Source organism: Pimephales promelas, chromosome 18, assembly GCF_988280905.1.
Source record: "Pimephales promelas chromosome 18, fPimPro1.hap1.1, whole genome shotgun sequence".
NCBI lineage: Eukaryota > Metazoa > Chordata > Actinopteri > Cypriniformes > Leuciscidae > Pimephales > Pimephales promelas.
The window spans coordinates 10713065-10733647 of NC_142786.1; the positions used below are offsets into that span (position 1 = coordinate 10713065).

At 37.2% G+C, this 20583-nt stretch overlaps 2 protein-coding genes across 8 annotated transcripts in view; one reads left to right on the forward strand and one right to left on the reverse strand.

The window, feature by feature from the left end:
• The window catches only part of hibadha (3-hydroxyisobutyrate dehydrogenase a), a 33913-nt gene extending 25153 nt beyond the window's left edge, over positions 1-8760 (reverse strand). The window contains exons 1-4 of the mRNA XM_039678913.2: positions 8601-8760; positions 7882-8045; positions 7638-7747; positions 6320-6441 (exon numbers count right to left, since the gene is read on the reverse strand). Of these exons, the coding sequence (XP_039534847.1) occupies positions 6320-6441; positions 7638-7747; positions 7882-8045; positions 8601-8679 (475 nt within the window). The 5' untranslated portion in view covers positions 8680-8760. The remainder of the gene's footprint in view (positions 1-6319; positions 6442-7637; positions 7748-7881; positions 8046-8600) is intronic.
• A 953-nt stretch (positions 8761-9713) lies between these two features.
• tax1bp1a (Tax1 (human T-cell leukemia virus type I) binding protein 1a) overlaps positions 9714-20583 on the forward strand; it is a 40129-nt gene continuing 29259 nt past the window's right edge. For 3 of the 7 annotated variants that reach the window (XM_039678881.2, XM_039678885.2, XM_039678887.2), the window contains exons 1-6: positions 9725-9849; positions 10244-10388; positions 11516-11742; positions 13989-14091; positions 16525-16715; positions 17750-17857. In XM_039678881.2, the coding sequence (XP_039534815.2) occupies positions 11548-11742; positions 13989-14091; positions 16525-16715; positions 17750-17857 (597 nt within the window). In that variant the 5' untranslated portion in view covers positions 9725-9849; positions 10244-10388; positions 11516-11547. Of the gene's footprint in view, positions 9850-10243; positions 10389-11515; positions 11743-13988; positions 14092-16524; positions 16716-17749; positions 17858-20583 lie in introns of all 7 variants that reach the window. The other 4 variants (XM_039678883.2, XM_039678886.2, XM_039678882.2 and 1 more) reach the window with 3 other exon arrangements.

The following is a 20583-nucleotide window of genomic DNA, read 5'->3' on the forward strand; positions in this document are numbered from 1 at the left end:
GTGAAAATACAGACCGGAAGTCAAAACACAACGAGCACAATGCTGAAAAGGGGCGGGGCTACATAAGGTCTATACCATTCTGAGTATTTAACAATCTGATTGTACAAGGCATAAATTAATATTTGTATAAATTGTTCTTCATCTTTGATAGTTCTATAGCAAGAGCAGTGCAAAATAAGAGCCTAACTGTTGAATGACAGACTTCTTTTTGGTATTCACATTAAAACGCAGTTTATTGTAAATAATAGTCCCTAAATATATATAACTTTCCACATACTCCACCTTCTCACCTTTAAAGAACGTATATTGGGGAGAATGAGCTTCAGTTCTGAAATCAATAGTCATATCTTTGGTCTTAGATATATTAAGCTGCAGACAAGCATCACCACACCATTTTACAAAGTCATCAAAAACTGGACCATGACAAGTTTAAATTTTTTTCGAAGTTGTGAAGACTCTGATCAATTTTCTCTTCCCCGAGTATGTTTTTCTGATGTGTTGACGGTTGACAGGAACTTCGCTTCCACAACGATTACGTATTTCCGGTTATTGTGAGAAAGGTCTATAAGGCACACTATGCAGGAATTCCGTTTTTGTCAAACAACGCCCCCTAGAGTCACTGTGGAGAATGAGTATTTAATGATAGTGTCATAAACACCACTCAAGCAGAGCGGCTCTGCACTCACGGCCTGATACCACTTTGAAGCTGTTATATTAAGGTACAAATCTTGCATAGTGTGCCTTAAATAAGAGATGTGTTTTTGAATTCAACCTGAGCTCTCGTGTCCGCTGCTATCAGTGTCATGTACACATAGAATCTCTTCTGGTGGCATGCACGCAGTATTAACTCGGATGGCGCTCTTCAACCTATCGCTGTTGCGGAAAATCTCTATTCATTCCGGTGAAATCACAAAATAAAATGCACAAAAACTTAGAAAGATTGACTTATAAATCAATCAAAAAGAGTGCCAGGTCAGCATCACTGTTGCATCTAGTGGTGCTTTTTAGCTCGCGCCAACAAGTGAAAAGCCCAACTGAGTGGGACTCTTGAGTCAGATTCCCAACTGAGTCAGATTCTCTTTTCCTTTTCCTAGTCTCTTCCGACTGCGTTTTCTTTGCTTTTTTTCATCGTCGAGTATAACGTCTGAAATGGGCGCAAGCTAGGGCTGCACGATTATGACAAAAATCAGAATTGTCGATTATTGCCTTGCAATTATAATTGCGATTATTAATTGCGATTATCACAATTTAAATTGAATGATGTTTTGAACAGGTTTATGCCATTTTTCGAAGTGATTGCATGCAAATTGTTATATCAAAATAAAACGCCTGAAAACTCCTGAAAAACTTTCGATTCCTTTCCATGGTTTAAAGTAACACCAACTAACTTTTCCTCTTCGGTCACCCTACTGGTTGGAAACGAAATTGTCCATTGCCGCTGTCGTAAATAATTTAGCCTATCGTCGCACGCACACTCGCTGTTTACCCAGCACTGGCTTTAGAATGAACGATGTCCACAGACAAGGTAGTGTATGTTACATGATTTCATGAAAGGATGATGTATTGCAACATCAGAAACGAAGAAAAACAAAATAATGACTATTATAGTGCTTGATGTAAAGCAGTCGAATTTTGTAGTTCTTTTTGTGGTCGGGTTCCTACCCGAACCCCGAAGTTACATAGTGCCAGTAACAGTGATACAGACCCCGTCAGGCGACGGCAGGAGTGCCTTTCACCCTGTTACGACTTGATAAACCACTGATAAGTATTTGGAAACTTTATTTTAAGTAAACAATGTTAGATAGTGTTGCTTTAATGCTAATTATAATTATAATGTTACACTAACTAAAATGAAAACAATGGGGAAAAAACCCTTAAGATAACCTGTAAAAAAACACATTTTAAGCACACAGAATAATGTAAGTGGACTTTTTATAATTGTGCCTTTGAACGATTACATAATTGTGGCATCCATAATTGTAATCGCGATTACAAATTCGATTAATTGTGCAGCCCTAGCGCAAGCGTCTTCGTGCTTCATTTGTTGTTGTTGATGTGTGTGTGATGTCGTTGCCGTAAAACATATCATGATTCTCACAAGATTTGTCGGGGGCACTCCTCTCAAACTTTACTAGCATTGCTAGTTAAAAACTTATCGGCATCTCTAAAACGTTCCAGGATAGTCTTTAAAATTCTACTTTTTTGCTTCATGATTCACTTTTTTCACTTTATTTTGCAAAAAAGTTTTGTAACAAGTTTCTGGTCTCTCCATTTGGCTTCCAGCCAAAAGGAAAGAAGGATATAATGTGGGGAAAATGGCAAATCGTAACAGCTAAGATGTTAAGGAGGGATTAGATCACAGTCTAGTCCAAGGGCATGGACACATACACCCATTCACTTTTTTATAGCCTAGTCCAAACACAGGCTCTTTAAAATCTTGTCTGCACTACAGACGCCAATCAGTAAACATACATCCAGCAAAGCTTTAATGCCTGAGGAGTTTCCCCACTCACACAAGTTGTGCATCTTAAACATGTGCTTGTCCAGGGCAGTTTCTCAGCTCTTTATGGCCTTTTATCTACATGAAAGGCCCAGGCACTGGGAGAGCCAACATTACGGCTCCATCAAAGTGAAATCTACTGACAGCGCTGTCCTCCATACCGGCTCAGGCCATTAAGGGCCCTGTCACAGAGCCTTCCCAGAGAATCTGCATAATATAACTGCAGTGTGCTTGTGTTTCTGGAAAATTGTAGGTTTCTTTATATTAACTCTACAGAAATTGATTTAGCTGCACTGACACTAGAGGCTGGTTCACACTAAAAGACTTTTAAATTCTCAGATTATCAGATTTTCGAAACGAAACATGACGATAAACAAACAAAAAAGAAATTTAACAGATTTAACAGTTGTGTTCCAATAGTATGTCGAGTGCTGCAATCAATGTGACCAGGACAGTACATCACACACATAACAGATTAATTCACAAACAAGTCCCAACTGTGAGCACAGGAAATCTTGCAAAATATCTTATGGTCAAATGTGACTTTAGAGTAAACAAATATGGTGAAGAAATTTGGACTGTTTTCAAGAAAAATCGCTAGCTCCGTTAGCTCGCTTTCTGATTGGGTATCGTTTTGTTCCAGGTGACAATCTACAGAGGTTGTGCGCATTTGTCGTTGGGGTTCCCCCACAAAACAGGATTTCTGATTGTAAATTTCTACATGTTGGATATTCACAATTTGAGATCAGATATTCTTCCAAGCAGATTCAATCACTTTTAACACAGATCACACCACAAAAAAAGTGCCACTGTTCTGCAGAGTTTGGCTCCAACCCTAATCAAACTCTCTTCACATCTTGATAGCAATCATTCATAGAAGTGTTCTAAATATTTTAGAAAATGTCCATTTATCTCCCGTGGAAGTCTTAGGAACTAAAAATAATGTCCGTCCAATCATTGCATTCAGTCCGATGCAATGATACGATGTCCTACTTCCCTGTCAACATGTATATCCATACCTCCAAGCTCATGCGTTGCATTATAGACACAGTCACTGAGAGCCTCCTGAACAAAAAAACGAGTTTACGCTATGTTCATGCCATCATGTCGTAACTGTAAATACAAGATGGCAGCTGTGACGTTCTACTCAGACATGATCGCATCCTCAGACTTGGATTTTTTGTGTTTCTATGTCAACACTATCAATGGAGAAATTAATCTGCAGCAGTCACGTGGTACAAGTAAGAGCTCTGTAAATTGATTATGTTCATTATTATTCTAATTAGGGCTGTCAGTTAAACTCGTTATTAACGATTAACGACCAATTAACGACCTTTTAACGACCTTTTTGGCCTAGCAACCTTTGTAGCCTTTTTCACATGCTTTTGCAACAGGACGTTTTGTTGCTTGTCCATGGCTTCATCGACCAAAGCGCAAGCGGATCTAGCTAGACCGGAAACAAAACAACAGGCACGCCGCACACACTTGCTTGGGCTTGCGAGCCGGCCAAATAGTTGGTTAACGTTACGTTTTGAGTGGATGACGAGCATGAGACGCCGGAATGGATGCCAATACGATTCTGATTGGAAAGTTTTCTAGTTGCCAAATGGTTCCATTGATAAGACCAAAGTGATCTGTTCGTTTTGTCGTTGTGAACTGAGCCATCATCTTCACAGCACATCCAGTCTGAAATACCAACACTATCTCACGACCAATTCGTACGAATTCGACGCATGATTAAAAAGTGGCTAATTCGTACTAATTCGTACGACTTCACTCGTACTAATTCGTACGATTTGTCTAAACCCACGTGACGGTTAGGTTTAGGGGCGGGGTAAGGGGTAGGTCATTCGTACGAATTCATACGAATTGGCCAATTCCTAAAATATGTACGATTTAGCAAAATCGTATTAATTCGTACGAGTGAGGTCGTATGAATTGTTACGAATTAGCCACTTTTTAATCATTCGTCGAATTCGTACGACTTGGTCGTGAGATCGGGTTGGAAATACCACTTGATTGTGGCCGAGCACACACACAGCTGATGCGACTTCTGCGCCCCCTCGTCAATATCAGTACCTCCTCAGTATTTCTTTCACCCTTTTATTGACAGACAGTGTTACATTGTGTAAGAGATTATTTGCTTCAAGTCAGAATGTCAGTGTCAAATTGAACACAGTATATGCCAATGTTTTTTTCAATAAAAAAACATTTGCACAAAGCAAGCCGATCCACTTTTCCATGTTGATAAGAGCATTAAAATGAGAAGAAAAAAATAATAATAATGGGGCAAAAAGAAAAACAAGAGACATTTAGAATACATAAAAACATTATGCGACTAATTGTGATTAAATACAGTGGTATGAATAAGTTTTGGCACCCATGCTAAAGTTGCCTAAAAAGAGGAATAAAAAAATCATCTTTTGGATACTGATCTTAATGGAAAAATGAGGAAAACTCCAATCTTTAAGGACACCAATTTTCTTTGTGAATGAATAATGTATCATAAATAAATAAATGGTTTTCCTTAAAATACAGGGTGCATAAGTCAGGGCACCCCTATGTTAAATTCCCAAAGAGTCAGGCAGATTTTTATTTTTAAAAGCCAGTTATTTCATGGATCCAGGATAATATGCATCCTGATAAAGTTCCCTTGGCCTTTGGAATTAAAATAGCCCCACATCATCACACACCTTCCACCACACCTAGAGATTGGCACGGTTTTACTTCAGTTAGCCTAATAGCTGGTTTGATTTGCATTGAAAGATGATCTTATGGAAAGTACCCCATGCCAATCTCTAGGTGTGGTGGAAGGTGTGTGATGATGTGGGGATATTTTAATTCCAAAGGCCAAGGGAACTTTATCAGGATGCATATTATCCTGGATCCACGAAATAACTGGCTTTTAAAAATAAAAATCTGCCTGACTCTATGGGAATTTAACATAGGGGTGCCCTGACTTATGCACCCTGTATTTTAAGGAAAAAACATTTATTTATTTATGATACATTATTCATTCACAAAGAAAATTGGTGTCCTTAAAGGATGGAGTTTTCCTCATTTTTCTAATTTTGGCATTAAGATCAATATCCAAAAGATGATTTTTTATTCCTCTTTTTAGGCAACTTTAGCATGGGTGCCAAAACTTATTCATACCACTGTATTTTAATTGTTTGACAGCACTAATTCTAATGTTATGTGGTTTGAGACATGAGGTAATTTAACACAGTCCGTGATGAGGGACAGGCTCCGCTGTGTGCATTCGTGTGATTTGGAGGAGGGCAAGGCTTTGGAGACACTCTGAAGGGATCAAATGCTTTCAAAGCTAGCTTGCTATTGCTAGCTTCTTTGAAATTGCCCACCCTACCTTTGAGGTAAACAATTACAAACATAAATTCAAACATAAATGCGTACTAAAAGGGACTAAAATTAGTAAAGACATTTTAAAATTAACATTTTTTTTTCTTAAATTATAAAATTGAAACTTTCTGAGGCTGAGCTTACAGGTTAACTTCAGTGATGCTATATCTAACTGATCTTTAAATAGAGCATTAGCCATAGGAACAAACATCTAAAGCTTTCTATACAGGAAATCAAAATGAGTAACGAAAATATCCAAAATGACGTGAACAGACGATATGTACATATATCTGTAGCACATCTGTGAACCTACGGACCACAATAAATCCTAAATGACACGTGACACTGTAACTGCATCTCCAGCACTTCCAAGAAATCAAAACAACGTGATCTTGTCAATCAAACTCAGAAGAAAATTACATTGGTGGTAATAAGAGGTTGTTTCCAGATTGGTCATACCTCCTGACACCGGAGCATCCATGAACACTGCACCCCTCTTTTCAGCAGCAACAGCCATCTCCTTGGACACTGATGGGTCGATGGTGCTGGAGTCAATGAGGAGGGTGCCTTTTTTTATCTTCCTGAAGAAGAGGACAAAATCAAGGAACAGAAGTCTAAAAGCTTAGGAATATTCAAGCAGGTCTATTGTGTTTTGCAAACCAAATTTAGATGTTACGTTGGCCTATATTTTATGATGGATGGATGTTTTTTTTTTAGGATTTTTTTTTTCATCTGAACCGCTCATACCAAAAATATTAACTTGAAATACAGATGAGCATTCCAAGTAATGTCAGAGCTAAACATTTACTTGTCTATATATATATACTTGTCTATATTATATATATATATATATATATAATAAACAAATAATTTAAATAAATATTGTGTAAAATCATTTTGCTACCTGGCAAAAGCTTGGGGTCAGTAAGATCTTTTAATGTTTTTGAAAAAAAAAAGTATGCTAATCAAGGCTGCATTTATTTGATTAAAAAAAATGGTAAAAACACTAATATTGTAAAATGTTATTACAATTTAAAATAACTGTTTTTTTATATTTTACTTTAATATATTTTAAAATGTCATTTATTCCTTTGATGGCAACTCTACATTTTCAGCACCATTACTTCAGTTTTCAGTCACATGATCCTTCAGAAATCACTCTAATGTGCTGATTTGTTGCACAATAAACATTATATATTATTATCAATGTTAAAAAACAATTTAATATTTTTTTTGGAATGATACATTTCATTCATTTTGATGAATGTAAATGCAATTCATTTTTGGGATTATTTGATGAAAAGAATTAAGGTTCTTGCTAAATAAAATATACAGTCCTTTTAAAAAAACAACAACAACAACAACAACAACAACTGTATTGACCCCAAACTTTTGAAAGGTAGCGTATAAACCAGTCATCAGCCGTTAAAAAGCAAATGTTGGCCAACTACTAGTGTAGTGTTGTAAACTATTGCTCCAATACTATAACATATAATGTTCCTTTAGAATTACATTTTACATGCCTCCCCTCCAAGCTCATATTCTCCTGTAAAACACCACAGACCAGATTTTCCCAGATTTAAGCCTAGGAAACAATTCTTAGACTAAAGTTAATCATTATAAATAATCTAGACAAGAGCTGTGCAGATTCATATATGCAACTGAAACTAATTTTGCTATAAAAGTAGGAATAGAGCACTTTCTCCAATAGGTTAAAAATCAGTAAATATGGATTTAAAAGTTAACACTGCTGACAGTTTATTCAGAGAGGACGTACTTAAGGATGCCATTGGAACCTGTGTAAACCTCAATGACATTGGGGCTGGATGGTAGCATGGTGATGATGCGGTCAGCTTTATCGGCCACATCAGCGGGGGTATCCAAGATCTGAGAGGAAAAGCAGGGAAATTATTCTCATAGACTCATTCACAGATCTGTACAGTCTAAACATAAAGCAAACAAGGGAACGATGGTGATTTATTTTGTTTCGAAAGCATTTTGTGAGAAACATACACTTATACCTGTGCTCCTGAATCCTGAAGCTCTTTGCAAGACTCTGGGAAGACATCAGTAGCAATGACAGGATATCCATGCTTCAGTAAGTTTCTAGCCATAGGTGTCCCCATGTTGCCCAGTCCAATAAAACCCACTGGGGTCTTGGAGGCCATTGATCTACTACAAGATACTGAAAAGCCATACACAGAAAAAAAGTAAAATACAATCTTCTCTATTTAAACTAAAAGTCATAAAAGTCAAATAGTGTACCACAACGGCAGCAGAAGATGTTTAACATAGGGATGAATCAGTAAACATGTAAAAATCAATGTAATGTCAGTATATCAGGAGTCTAATCAATCAAATTAATATAATACAACATTGAGCACATCTTTGCTAGATAAACATACATTTATTTAACCATCACTATCAATAGTTTTTAAAGACATTAAAAAAAATGTATTGTCTAAATTTTAGACAATACATTTTTTTGAATGTCTTTAAAAACTTTTGATAAAATTACTAAATGAGGTGACAAAAAAAAAAGAGCAAACAGTGACTTGGTTAGTGTGCACAATGTCTGTTCACATATTTTGATATGAAAGTACTGTGTATGTTCACATAGTGTGCAGACTAAAATACAAATCAAATGTACATTTCCAAAGTGCTCTGTGCAACAACGTACATTAGCGGTGCTTTAATCCCTTTGCACTGTCAATTTAGAATGAATGCAGAAATAACATACCCAAAGTGAGCTCCACATGTGTATTGCTTCTTTTATAAAAAATCCGACCATTCCGCCACCCTCTAAACAAAGCGGCCATGGTTATTTCTCTTGACCTCAGAGCATTGACAGTGAACGAGTCAGGAACTCAGGGGGCGGGCTCTATGATTGACAGCACCATTCCTCCAATCACTGATAAGGATTTGTCGGCGATATATCATCCTATGGATATCATGCAGTCGAAGCAGTTTCTCCCCAAGTTCATCCTGCTACGAGTTGATACTTCTTAAAAGATTAAATATGGCTAGACTTTTTAAGCTTGCAATTAATAAATAAAAAAAAACAAAATAAATTTTCCAAGAACACTGACTGCACCAATAGTTTAGGGTTAAACGTGTACATTTCTTTAGTAATTTTAGTTATGTCTAATTTTAGTTATGTAAAATTTTTCTTTACAAGAAATTGTTGTTTGTGAGGTTAATATTCATAAATGATTTTAAAATATTTAATCCAGTATTAAGAAAGTAATGACAAATATTTTTTTTCATAAGACCTGGGAACTGTCATTTAAAAACAATCCCCAATATTAGTGTTTCGTTTTCTTATGGATTTTGTAAATGTCATTACTCACATTTTAGTGCATTAGATTCGTGATTTGCTTGCTTATCACCCTATTTTTTATATACACATATTCTTTATACGTATACTGCAAAAACAGCCGTACATATCTAGGAATTTTGAACTTAATCTAATTTCACACTAAATATATTAAATGATCAAAGATTGCATACAATGACCATTCCAAAACGTATTGGGTAATGATTGGCATTTTTCCATAATGTCCATGCATGTTTTGGTGAAGCAGTGTTATGTGTTTTGGTGAGTCGGACTGAAAGGATTCGTTTACGAATTGAACTAAATCAGTAAGCTAATATCAGAACATTTGAAGTGAACCAAGTTTTTTTTTTTAACCGGCTCCAGTCGGTTCCAGTCCGAAAGAACCGAATTTGCCGAAAAGAGTCGGACCCCCCAGTCCCGTCCTTATTTTGTTGGGGTTATTCACTAACCAATAGTAAACAGCGAATCTCTGTGACAAGGGTAAATAAACCAATCACAGTGCGCAACCGACCGGAAGTAGCAATGACGTTTCAAGATTCCCAAAACATGTTGACACCCGGTTCAGCAGCTACATGACAGACTCGCTTAATCTGCGTTGTCTTGCAATCTAACCAACAAGAGTTACAGATCTTCAAGTAAACATGGATTACAGGTATAACCGATTTATTGAGCGATGACTATAATATGTACATATAGCGATAATCTTGGAAATATATGATGGAATTGCATGCGGTCCATCTCGATGTATTTAGGGGTGGGATTGCAGTGGAGTGATTAAAACTCATTTTATCGGCTCATCCTTTAAAGACACCGGCAGTGATTATGTCGAATGATATATAGAATAAATGCTATATCATCTAACTTAGTATACTTCTAACTATCATAAAACCCGCAGTGACTTGATAGTTAGCAACATGATGCAAGTGATATGTATCTAGAAAGTGGCTTTTGGTTTAAGAATATCACGTTTTAGTAAGATCAAGAGTGAGTGTTACGTGTAATGAGTTCAGTACGCCTATGTCATTTTCTATATTTCTTTATTCGAGCTGTCATTGAAGTGAAAGGCCTGAACAGTGATGACATCAGCATCAGCAGCCACTGGCATCTATACAGGCCTTCTCGGCATCGCCCCATCCGGCCTGAAACAGGGCAGGTCTTCTTCATGCAGCTCCACTTAGGCCTGAACCAAATGTATGTCAGCTAGGAAATACTTAAGCATCTATAACATTTTTATTCAGTAGAATGATATATAGTTTATTGCAATTTGAGTAAGGCTTAACACACCATCATGAAATTTTCAATAAAAAAACTCCTCTAGCCTTTATAATATCATTAAACCTTCACGGTAACATCATGAACTAAATATAAACTTATGTGAATATCTCGGGAATTAAAATGAACCAGGAGAGATGTTATTTAAGCTTCATGTAATACTTGATATTGATTGGTTAATCACAACAAAATGTTTCCAAAAACTTCCACGGCAACATTGTTACCTTTCATTTAGCTGTGCCTGTGTTATGGGTTTTTCCATGGTCTAGAAGTAATGTCAAGCGCTGTCAAATCAATTATTCTCAGTTAAGCGCATCTAGCATAAAAGTTTGTTAAAAAAAAACAAGTATGTATGTATGTGTGTGTATATATATATATATATATATATATATATATATATATGTATGTATATATAGTTACACACAGGTTGGTTTCTTCAAGCATCTTGGAGATGTTACCACAGTTTTTTCATGTAATCCCAGACTCGATGGTGAGATCAGATCTCCATGTGGAGAATAATGTATGTTGTCAGACACCTTGTGCATACAAAACTATCTCTGGATTATTACAATTAATGGCAAAATTAATATTTGGAAATGTAAACTGATATTTCCTACTGACATTGGTAAATTATTTATATAATAACTGGCTTAAACTCATTTTTTTTTTTTTTTTGATGAAATACTAACATGCCAAATGACTTTTGCACAAAACTGTGCATACACAAACTTTTATGTTAGATGCAATTAATCACAATGAATCAATTTGACCGCACCAATAATTAATTTCAAATCAAATCAGTATTTCAAGTCCATTTTGTTATTTATTTGGTAAATAGATAAGTAATAATGCAAAAAAATAATTTTAAGAAAACTCCTTCAAGGTCATAGAGGTCCCAGTTGGGGTTTATTTTGCAATAATGACCGAACATTATCTCCGACCCTTTTATTATATTTTATTATATTATAATCCGACCCTTATATTTTGAAAGAGAAAATCTCAGTCTTCATTATCCCTTTGTGAGTTTTTATTCCTTCTTGTTTCAGATAGACCAATCACAGGCTTTCCTTGAGCACTTATGTTGTCGTCAGCCTGTAACACGGGAGTATCTGCAGGTGTAGGAGGAAGTGTTGTCATGGAGACATCCAACTTTGCCCATGTCATCTTCCAGAATGTTGGGAAAAGCTTCCTCCCGCAGGCAGCGCTTGAATGTCATTACACACTCACCTCTTTCATCACCCCACATCCAAAAGACTGGGTTGGCATCTTTAAGGTTAGTATATGTGTTATTTCATCCAAGTCCACAAATATCTGGTCTGTGCATGGCCTATCCGATTTATTTTCTCGCTCTTCCTTTTATGTTGAAATTTAATGTCGCACTTAATCAAGAGGAAATGAGTGCACGGAAACTTAACATCTTGTTAAGATACAATGACAGTTTATGACTCATGTTAAAAGCACTTAAAATGAACCAGATCTTTCCAGACAGCATTTAGAGTGGTGGGCTGCAGGGGAAAATGTGGATTGGAAAAAAGATGTTTAATCCACTCAATATCACTCGTTTTTGATAGTTAAAAGGGTTGCGGTGTGTGTGTGTGTGTGTGTGTGTGTCTGTTTGCATGCATATGCTGTTGTGCTGGATGCTGTTGCCGTTTGACAATTGAATCCTTCCTTATGCATTTTCTTTAGTATTTTCTTTAGTCATATTTGTGTATGCAGTAAGATCTATGTATAATTCATATTTAGATTAGTATTTAGACTTATTATAGACCATAATAAAAGCGATGGATAAATTCTGACAATATCTATGGACTCATATTCAAATAATCAAATAATGAGGAAATATAGGAATTATTCTCAGGCACGCACACACATTTAATACACGCCTTAACCTGTGCTTTGTACTTAGTGAACAACAGGCTCCCTCTAGTGGTATCGTGAAGGTACTTCTCTGTACAGACAGCGGTGAATTGCATAACAGTTTAAAAATTACTTACATTTTCTGTTAGCTAAAATATAATTAAAAGGATTGAGCTCGTTTTTCAATTAAAAAAAGGAAAAGTTCAGTTTTATACTATTTAATGGAATATTTTCTAATATATATTATTATTATATCTAAATAACTGTATTTGATATTTTTATTTGTATAGTTATAAGTAGCAGCTTTTTAATTTGTGCTTGTAATTTCCCTGTGAATGTTGTATAAAGTCTTCAGTGGTTTTAAAAAATGGGAAACTCAAACATAGTATTCTATGCATATTCATAGTATTCTAAACAACAAACATAGTATTCTTTATCAAGGAGGATGTTGAGGCATGTTAAATAAATAGGCTACCTTTAAGCAACTCTCAAAAATGCTGTGTAATCATGCATATACACATACATAGGTTTATGCACAGACACACACATACACACGCACTCAAACAGGTATATAATTAAGTTGTCGCGCACATGCCGAACATGTTCTTATGCACTTGATTTATAGTTATGTCAGCCCTCTTATTATTTAATTTATCATTGATCGGTCCTGTATGTACAAGCATGGCTTGCTTGAAACACACTCGGGTGCCTTCTCTCTCTCTTTCCTCTTTTCTTCTCTGTAATTAATAGGTGATTTCTTCACAGATGACTGTGTGCCAGATGAAAGCAGAATACTTTCCGTAAAAAAAGAGATTACAGATGTGATAAATTGTAATCAAAGTAAATGTCAAGTAGAGTTGTGAAAAATTATGAAGACAAATTGCTGACTGTGTGTGTGTGTGTGTGTGTGTGTTTTGTAACTGTAAGATATAACTGTATTTGGCATGATTATGATGGTGGATTACAATCTGTATTTAATTTCCATCATATTTTATTTAAAATAAGCAATAAAACCATATAATCACTCATTTGCGCACCCACAATGGGTGGTTTTGGAGGTGAAGATTTTACACTTGCTTCAAAGGCAGAAATGATGTAATCCACATGCACACACAATTTTTGAGTAACCACACAATTTTAGGCCCCTTTGAAGCCATTATAAAATTTTCACCTTTTCCCCGGTCTTTTTTTTCCATTACACCCTCCTTTTCCAACCTTACACACACGCACACACACAAACACACACACTGTGCCCCCTTTTCGCTGCTGGCTAATTAGTGCAGAAGGGAGGCTAAGTGTTTCCATTCCACCCTGATCTTATTGATGTATATAACCTATGAAATTGATATGACAGAAAGTATTAGGACTTTAGATCTCTCGCGGAGACTGTCTGTGTTTAATGTTTTGATAGCAAGTAATGTTTCTGTCTTTTTTCTCCCTCTCTTTCCATCTCTGTTTTGACTGAGTGTTCCTTCAACTTTTATATAGTCTGTGTTTATGTAGTTTCACATGTATTGTTATGGCCAAGCTAGTCTAATGAACTAGTCTTTGATTTATATGTTTTACTGTAACTGTTTTTTAAAGGCCTTCATTGGTCTGGTCACAGAAATTTTAGTTCTCACTTCATGTTTCCTGTGTGTGTTTGTGTGTGTGTGTTAGGTGGGCTGGAGCAGTGCACGAGACTACTATACGTTCCTCTGGTCTCCCATGCCTGAAAACTACACCGAGGGATCCACTGTTCACCGTACCATCATCTTTCAGGGTATGCACTCACACAAACACACCTAAAATCAATATGTAATGCCTTATACAACTCATTTTACTTCCATATTTTTGTTGAGAATTGATTGGATGGTCAAACTTGCTTTTATCTATCATTGTGGAAATAGGTGTTATAATTAATTACATTATGACTAAAAATGAGTTTGTTAGTTTAGTTTTTTTTTTCTTTTTGCAAGAAACCAAGTTGATTATTTGTATTGTTGTTGTTATTTTAAGTAAAAAGATGTAATCTTTTCATAAAGAAACAGTTCATCCAAAAGGAACTTTTTTTGTTTTGTTGCTGCAAGTAGCTTTTCTGTTATATGTTAGTAGGCCGATGTGTTAAAGGGATAGTTCACCCAAAAATTCTGTCAAACTCACCCTCATGTCGTTCCAAACCTGTAAGACTTTCGTTCATCTTCGGAACGCAAATTAAGATCTTTTTTGATGAAATCTGAGAGCTTTCTGCAGTCTCAATTGACAGCTATGCAACTGACACTTCAAAAAGTTAATGAAGAGATCGTAAAACTAATCCATATGAATTGAGCGGTTTACTGAAACTATCGCTTTATATGATGAACAGATTGAGTTTACAAATCTATTCAAGTCACATATCAGTTGTGGTTAACGTAAGCTCAAATATTTTCGCTTGACATGTGAGAACCAATGAGGTTCATTCTCGTGTGTTACGCAGCATGTTTGAGCTTCAGCAAGAACCAATGAGATTCATTCTCATGTTATGCAGCACATTTGAGCTTCACCAAGAACCAAAGAGATTCATTCTCGTGTGTTACTCAGCATGTTTCAGCTTCAGCAAAAACCAATGAGGCTCATTCTCGTGTTACGCAGCACGTTTGAGCTTCAGCAAGAACCAATGAGGTTCATTCTCGTGTTACGCAGCACGTTTTGAGCTTCAGCAAGAACCAATGAGATTCATTCTCAAGTGTTATGCAGCACGTTTGAGCTTCAGCAAGAGGTTTGTTTTCGTTTGTCAAGCAGGTTCGGTTGAGCTTCTGTTCCTGTCCCCTGATCAATGTTTATATGTAAATAAATGCCTAAATTCAATCTTTTCATCATATAAAGTGATCGAGTCACTTCGAAACAAATTGGACTAATCCGCTCTGTTCAAATGGATTATTTTTATGATCTCTTAATGAACATTTTGAAGCGTCAACGTTTCAGTTGCGTTGCTGACTATGGAGGGACAGAGAGCTCTCAGATTTCATCAAAAAAAAATCTTCATTTGTGTTCCGAAGATGAACAGAAGTCTTACAGTTTTGGAACGACATGAGAGAGTTATAAAGGACAGAATTCGCCTTTGGCTAAGCCACGTCCTAGAATGTAGATTGACCAATCACAGCGCAGCCAAGAACGAGCTCCCACAGAGGTCGGACACTTTTTCGCAGCGCTCCATTGATTTTCAACACAGGCGTCTCATACTTTTGGTCTCGGCAGGCTATTACCGTCGTAGTTTTATCAAAAATGTGGTTAAACATTGTGCCTCGGGCATTTGTAACACAGATACGCGTTTCCCAGAGCGGTTGGAGGGGGGTTCCCAAAACCGAAGTCAAATCCTGACAAGTGTCGTCTTTGGATTAAACTGTATGGACGTCCTCAGTCAGCTAAACCCCTCAAACATCAACAAGCACATCTTTTTTTTTACTTCTAACCTTACTGTGAAGTTATACTAGTTAGGTAGACCGTTTTATAATGTTTTAGGTTATGATTTCGGTTCTCATACCGGTTGTTGATACGCTAGCACACGCTGCTAATAAATACAACATTATACTCGTGTAGTCCGTTTGCTTTGTAATAACGATTATAGAAGTGAGTAGAGACCTACCCAGTTTTGCATGAACAGTGTTGCTCCCTGATATTGTTAGTCCCAGCCTCCGTCTCGATTAGGATCTTCAGTGGTTCATTTTTTGAATGTGACCGGTAACATTATGCTTTTGCCTCTAGCCTATTTGGATGCCTTGTTGTTTCTTGCGTTTCACCTGTACGTCTTGAATATAGCCTCCGAACGCATATTGCAGCCCCTTTTGCCCACTTCTATCGGACACTTTATTTGCTGCTTCATAAAAGTTTGATAACATTTCAGTTATCAAGTTAGGAAGAGCTGTCACAGCTGTAGCAACAGTAACTAAGGGGGCGGGGCTTAGCCAAAGGTGAATTGTCCTTTTTGGGTGAACACTCTCGAATATTTTGAATTTGGACTGCAGTACCCGTTTCAACCACTAGCAATCAATACTACATAATGCCTCTTTGTTTGACAGTTGGTGCTAAATTAAACTTTGATGTTTTTTGTTTTTTTGGGGGGAGATTTAGTGTTTTATGTTTTTCTTTGTTTTCAAATGGCTTTTTTGTTGTTAGTTAGAGACTATATTCAGGTAGACAAACTGGATAATCAAATACTCTGGATGGTGTTTCCTAGGTTATTACGTTCCCCGTAGTGATGGTGAGTTTTATCAGTTCTGCTACGTCACACATACGGGTGAGATCAGAGGTGCGAGCACGCCGTTCCAGTTCCGCCCAGCTACGCCCACAGGGGAGGAGCTACTGACAGTGGAAGATGAGGGGAACTCGGACATACTGGTTGTGACAACAAAGAGCGGACTACTTGAGGTATGCAAATCACACACACAAGAGTGCAAACCTTTGCCCTGTTCCATAGTGAGGTACTTATTAGAGTGATTAAAAATAAATGACATTCATAACGACAATGAATATATTCATAAATATTTGTTTGGTTCAGTAGTAAAAAGCATCGATTAATGGTGTGTTCACACTTGTTAGATAACTTTGCTTGGTTCGCTTCCGGGCCAAAAAAACACACAAAAAAAACATTTAGTCCTGATCCGCTTGGAGTTCACATTGGCATTTTAACACCGAACCTAAAGATACCGAACATAATAGCTTAGGGATATGTTCACAACCTGATTGGTCGGCTTTTATTATCTATATTTCACGATGGAAGTTACCGAACATCCACAACAAACTATGCTGTGTGCTGGGATAAATGAGCTTGTTGTGTGTGTTTAGCCTACATATGATGGCATTTTGACTAGTAAAGGAGTCAAAACAGTGGCAGGAATACCTCAGTCACACACACAAACAAACATCTGCTACGCGGTTCTGATGCCTGTATCGAACTGTGATGGCAACATCACAACTATTACAAAAAAGCAGGTATGCTTAAGCATTCTGTCCTTTTCAGGGTCTCAGCTTCCTGTTTTTGGTTAGTTTACATGTCTTTGGTCCGTGTTGCGTTCATATTTCATTCGAGTTCGTTTGGAAGTGGTCCGAGGCCCATCTTTTCAGCGCATCTTGGCCCGCTTGAACAGATTAATCAAACCAGAGTTCATTTTAATTGAACCAAACATGAACACACCCTAAAAAGTACGATTACTATCAACATGGATTATTTTAGCCATCATTTGTGTGTTCTTATTGTTTATTACAGTATCAAACTTTATCTTATCAAAAATGAAGTTTTAAACATTATCCAAATAAGTTGAGTTCTTTGTGGCGTGGAGAATTGCTGACTTTGAGTGTCCAAATCAAGTCATCTATCATGTAGGTCGCAAGTCAGCTCACTAGTTTTTGGAACAGATCTTGTGAGTGTTATTTTTTGGCTTACTATCTGTGTTTGTGAGCAGCAGCGTGTGGAGGAAGTTCAACAGGAGTGCAAAGAGCTTCAGAAAGCACTACGCCTCCTCACGCAGGAGAGAGATCAGCTCCAGGAGCGGCAGAGACAACAGAACCAGGTACTAAACACACACTCGCATATAATGGTGGCCAGCCAATGAAGCAGCAAAGATGGCTTGCACACACACAGTGTTTGAGCAGCATATAACACACCAGAGATCACAAGTTCAAGTTATCCGCACATCAAAGCACTCTCCTGTGTGTGTATGTTCACATTTGTGCTTCAAGACTTTCTGTCTCCAAGTGTAAAACGCCTTTCTGTTTGACTGACGGTGAACTTACTCCCACAGAGCACTTTATCTTATCAGATAATGGCTGTGCGTGTCTCTGTGTGCATTACTGACCTTCCCCGTAAAGTCGTGTGATTTATCCATACGTAATTCTGATGGTGCTGTGGATGATTTACTGAGAGTAAGAGAGCTGGGAGTTTGAGAAACGGAGAGAGACAGAGAAAAGCTGACTTGGGCAACTGTTATCATGGCGGTGCCATGTCGACCACAGAGGGTAGACGTGACGTCAATCGTGAACACACAGCCAGGAGTAAATGTCCACCAAAACCACTCAACTGAAAGGAGACCTGCCCATTCAGTGGGACAACAGCAGCCAGTCACGCGATTTTCTCTCTTTTCCTCTCTCTGTCTCTCTCATCTTCGGTTTTTCATACTTGATTTGGTGATATTTAAAGGTGCTGTAAGTGATTTCTTTTTTGGAATGCCACACATAACATGTGCCTGATAGACATTGCTGAAAGGTGTCCGGAGAATTTACAACTGTCTTTTGGGACAGCCTAGTGCTTTGTGAAAATTTAAAAAAATTGTCTTAGAGGCCTTTCACACAGAACACATTTTTGCTATTAAAAAAGAGAAACGTTTGGTAGTGGAAGGTCTAGCTCCACGTTCTTAGTATGCTGTGTCATGTTTGAGACGCTACAGAAGACACAAACACAGTGGTGAAACACATCTGTTTTTTTTTTTTTATTATTGTTTAGCAGAAACAATCTTTAACTGTCAATCATTTTGTGTCTTTGGGTTTGCAGGCATTCAATTGGCTGATCTGCCTTTGGAAGGCAGGGTTTTGAAGAGAGGGTGTTTGTCATAATGTCAAGTTAAATGCTTTAACGTCTTTTCAAAAAATTTTTCATTTTGTTGGTTAATGTTGATGGCGCTATATTTATTCTTTCCCATTAATAACTAAGAATTAATTTTCATCTGCATTTTCTAAACCTTGTTTTCTTTGTTGTACATGTAAATTAGTATTATCTGTCCTTTACAAAAGACAGGAATGCGACGGTATAATGGTACATGTATTATATGTTAATACCATGTAACTTTTAATGTAGGCGATATACACTACCGCTCAAACGTTTGGGGTCTGTAAGATTTATGTTTGTGAAAATATTGTGAAATATTCTTAACATTTTCTTTTGCAATATATTTCAAAGGGGTCATGACATGAGAAATCAAATTTGCCTTGATCTTTTGACATATTAGGTCTACATCCTGTTAGTTGTATAGCTTAAATGTCCTCCTTATCATGAACAAAGCATTTTATTTAATCAAGCTCTAAAAATGGCTTGTTTTGATAATGCGGGATCTGTGATATCACAAGTGCAAAAAGATTTCCATAAGACATCGGGAAATAGTACATCATCAGACCATAGGCCCCGCCCACTGGCATTCAGTTGCTTAACGGCTGACATTTGCCTACACTGGATGTGAGTGTCTCATCACATCAAATAGAACTCATTATAATCACTGACGCTGTCAACACTGGATATAGTATAAAGATGATCCAGTTTTTGCATCCAGTTTGCATTACGAAGTTGAACGAAAGTCTCATGGGATTGGAAAGAAGTGAGGGTAATTAAAGGTACAATATGTTAGTCTGGATCCCAGCCCGAACCCCGCCCACACATTTTTTGGTCGGGAACGATCCATTGAGGAGTAATTATGATATAATCAGTTCCAATCAAATTGCCAGGGCGGGCTTTATACGATGATGGACAGATGATATGCAGTTACGTAATCATCACTTTATCGAAAAGCGATTGGGTTGAACTGATTTCCCTCAAAGTTGACTGCAGCTGGAGAATTGAGACGCTATCGCGCTTGTTGTAAAAGAAATCGACAGCGCATTAATTTTAAAAGACGAACAGAGAACTGCAATCAAGGCATTTGTTGATCGGAAAGATGTGTTTGGCGTCCTTCCTACAGGATTCGGAGCAGTATCAGACTCACATTCTGACAAGGATATGATTATGATGAAGTCAGGCTAACAATATGTAAGAATTTTGTAATAAAATATCCAAAAATCACTAGCACAGTATGATACATTTCCTGCAGTACTTGTGTAAGTCTCCAAAGATATTTTATTTCAGAGAAATTCCTATATTAATTAAGTGGTTGTCCCAGAAAAAAATGTCGCCTGTCAATGAAGCAATATCCGCGCTATCCCTGGTTTCCATTCATTCTGCCATAGCCATGAGGTAACCATGGCGACAGACGTGGACAACTGCGTAGTGCACGACGTTTAGCGGCACGCAGTTCTTGTTTCTTTCCATAGACATATACACTAGACCTCACCTTGGCTACGGCAGTTCATTGGAACGAATGCGTCAATAGAGCCGCCATCTTGAAACAGGGGAGCCCCTCCACTTTAATGCATCAGCGTCAATATAGTAGACACAGGTCTAACGGAAATAAAATCACCATAAATCATCATGAATGTGATTTTTCTTGTTTTTTTGGTTTGTTCCAACGGTCAGACATGTATTTATCATTGATTC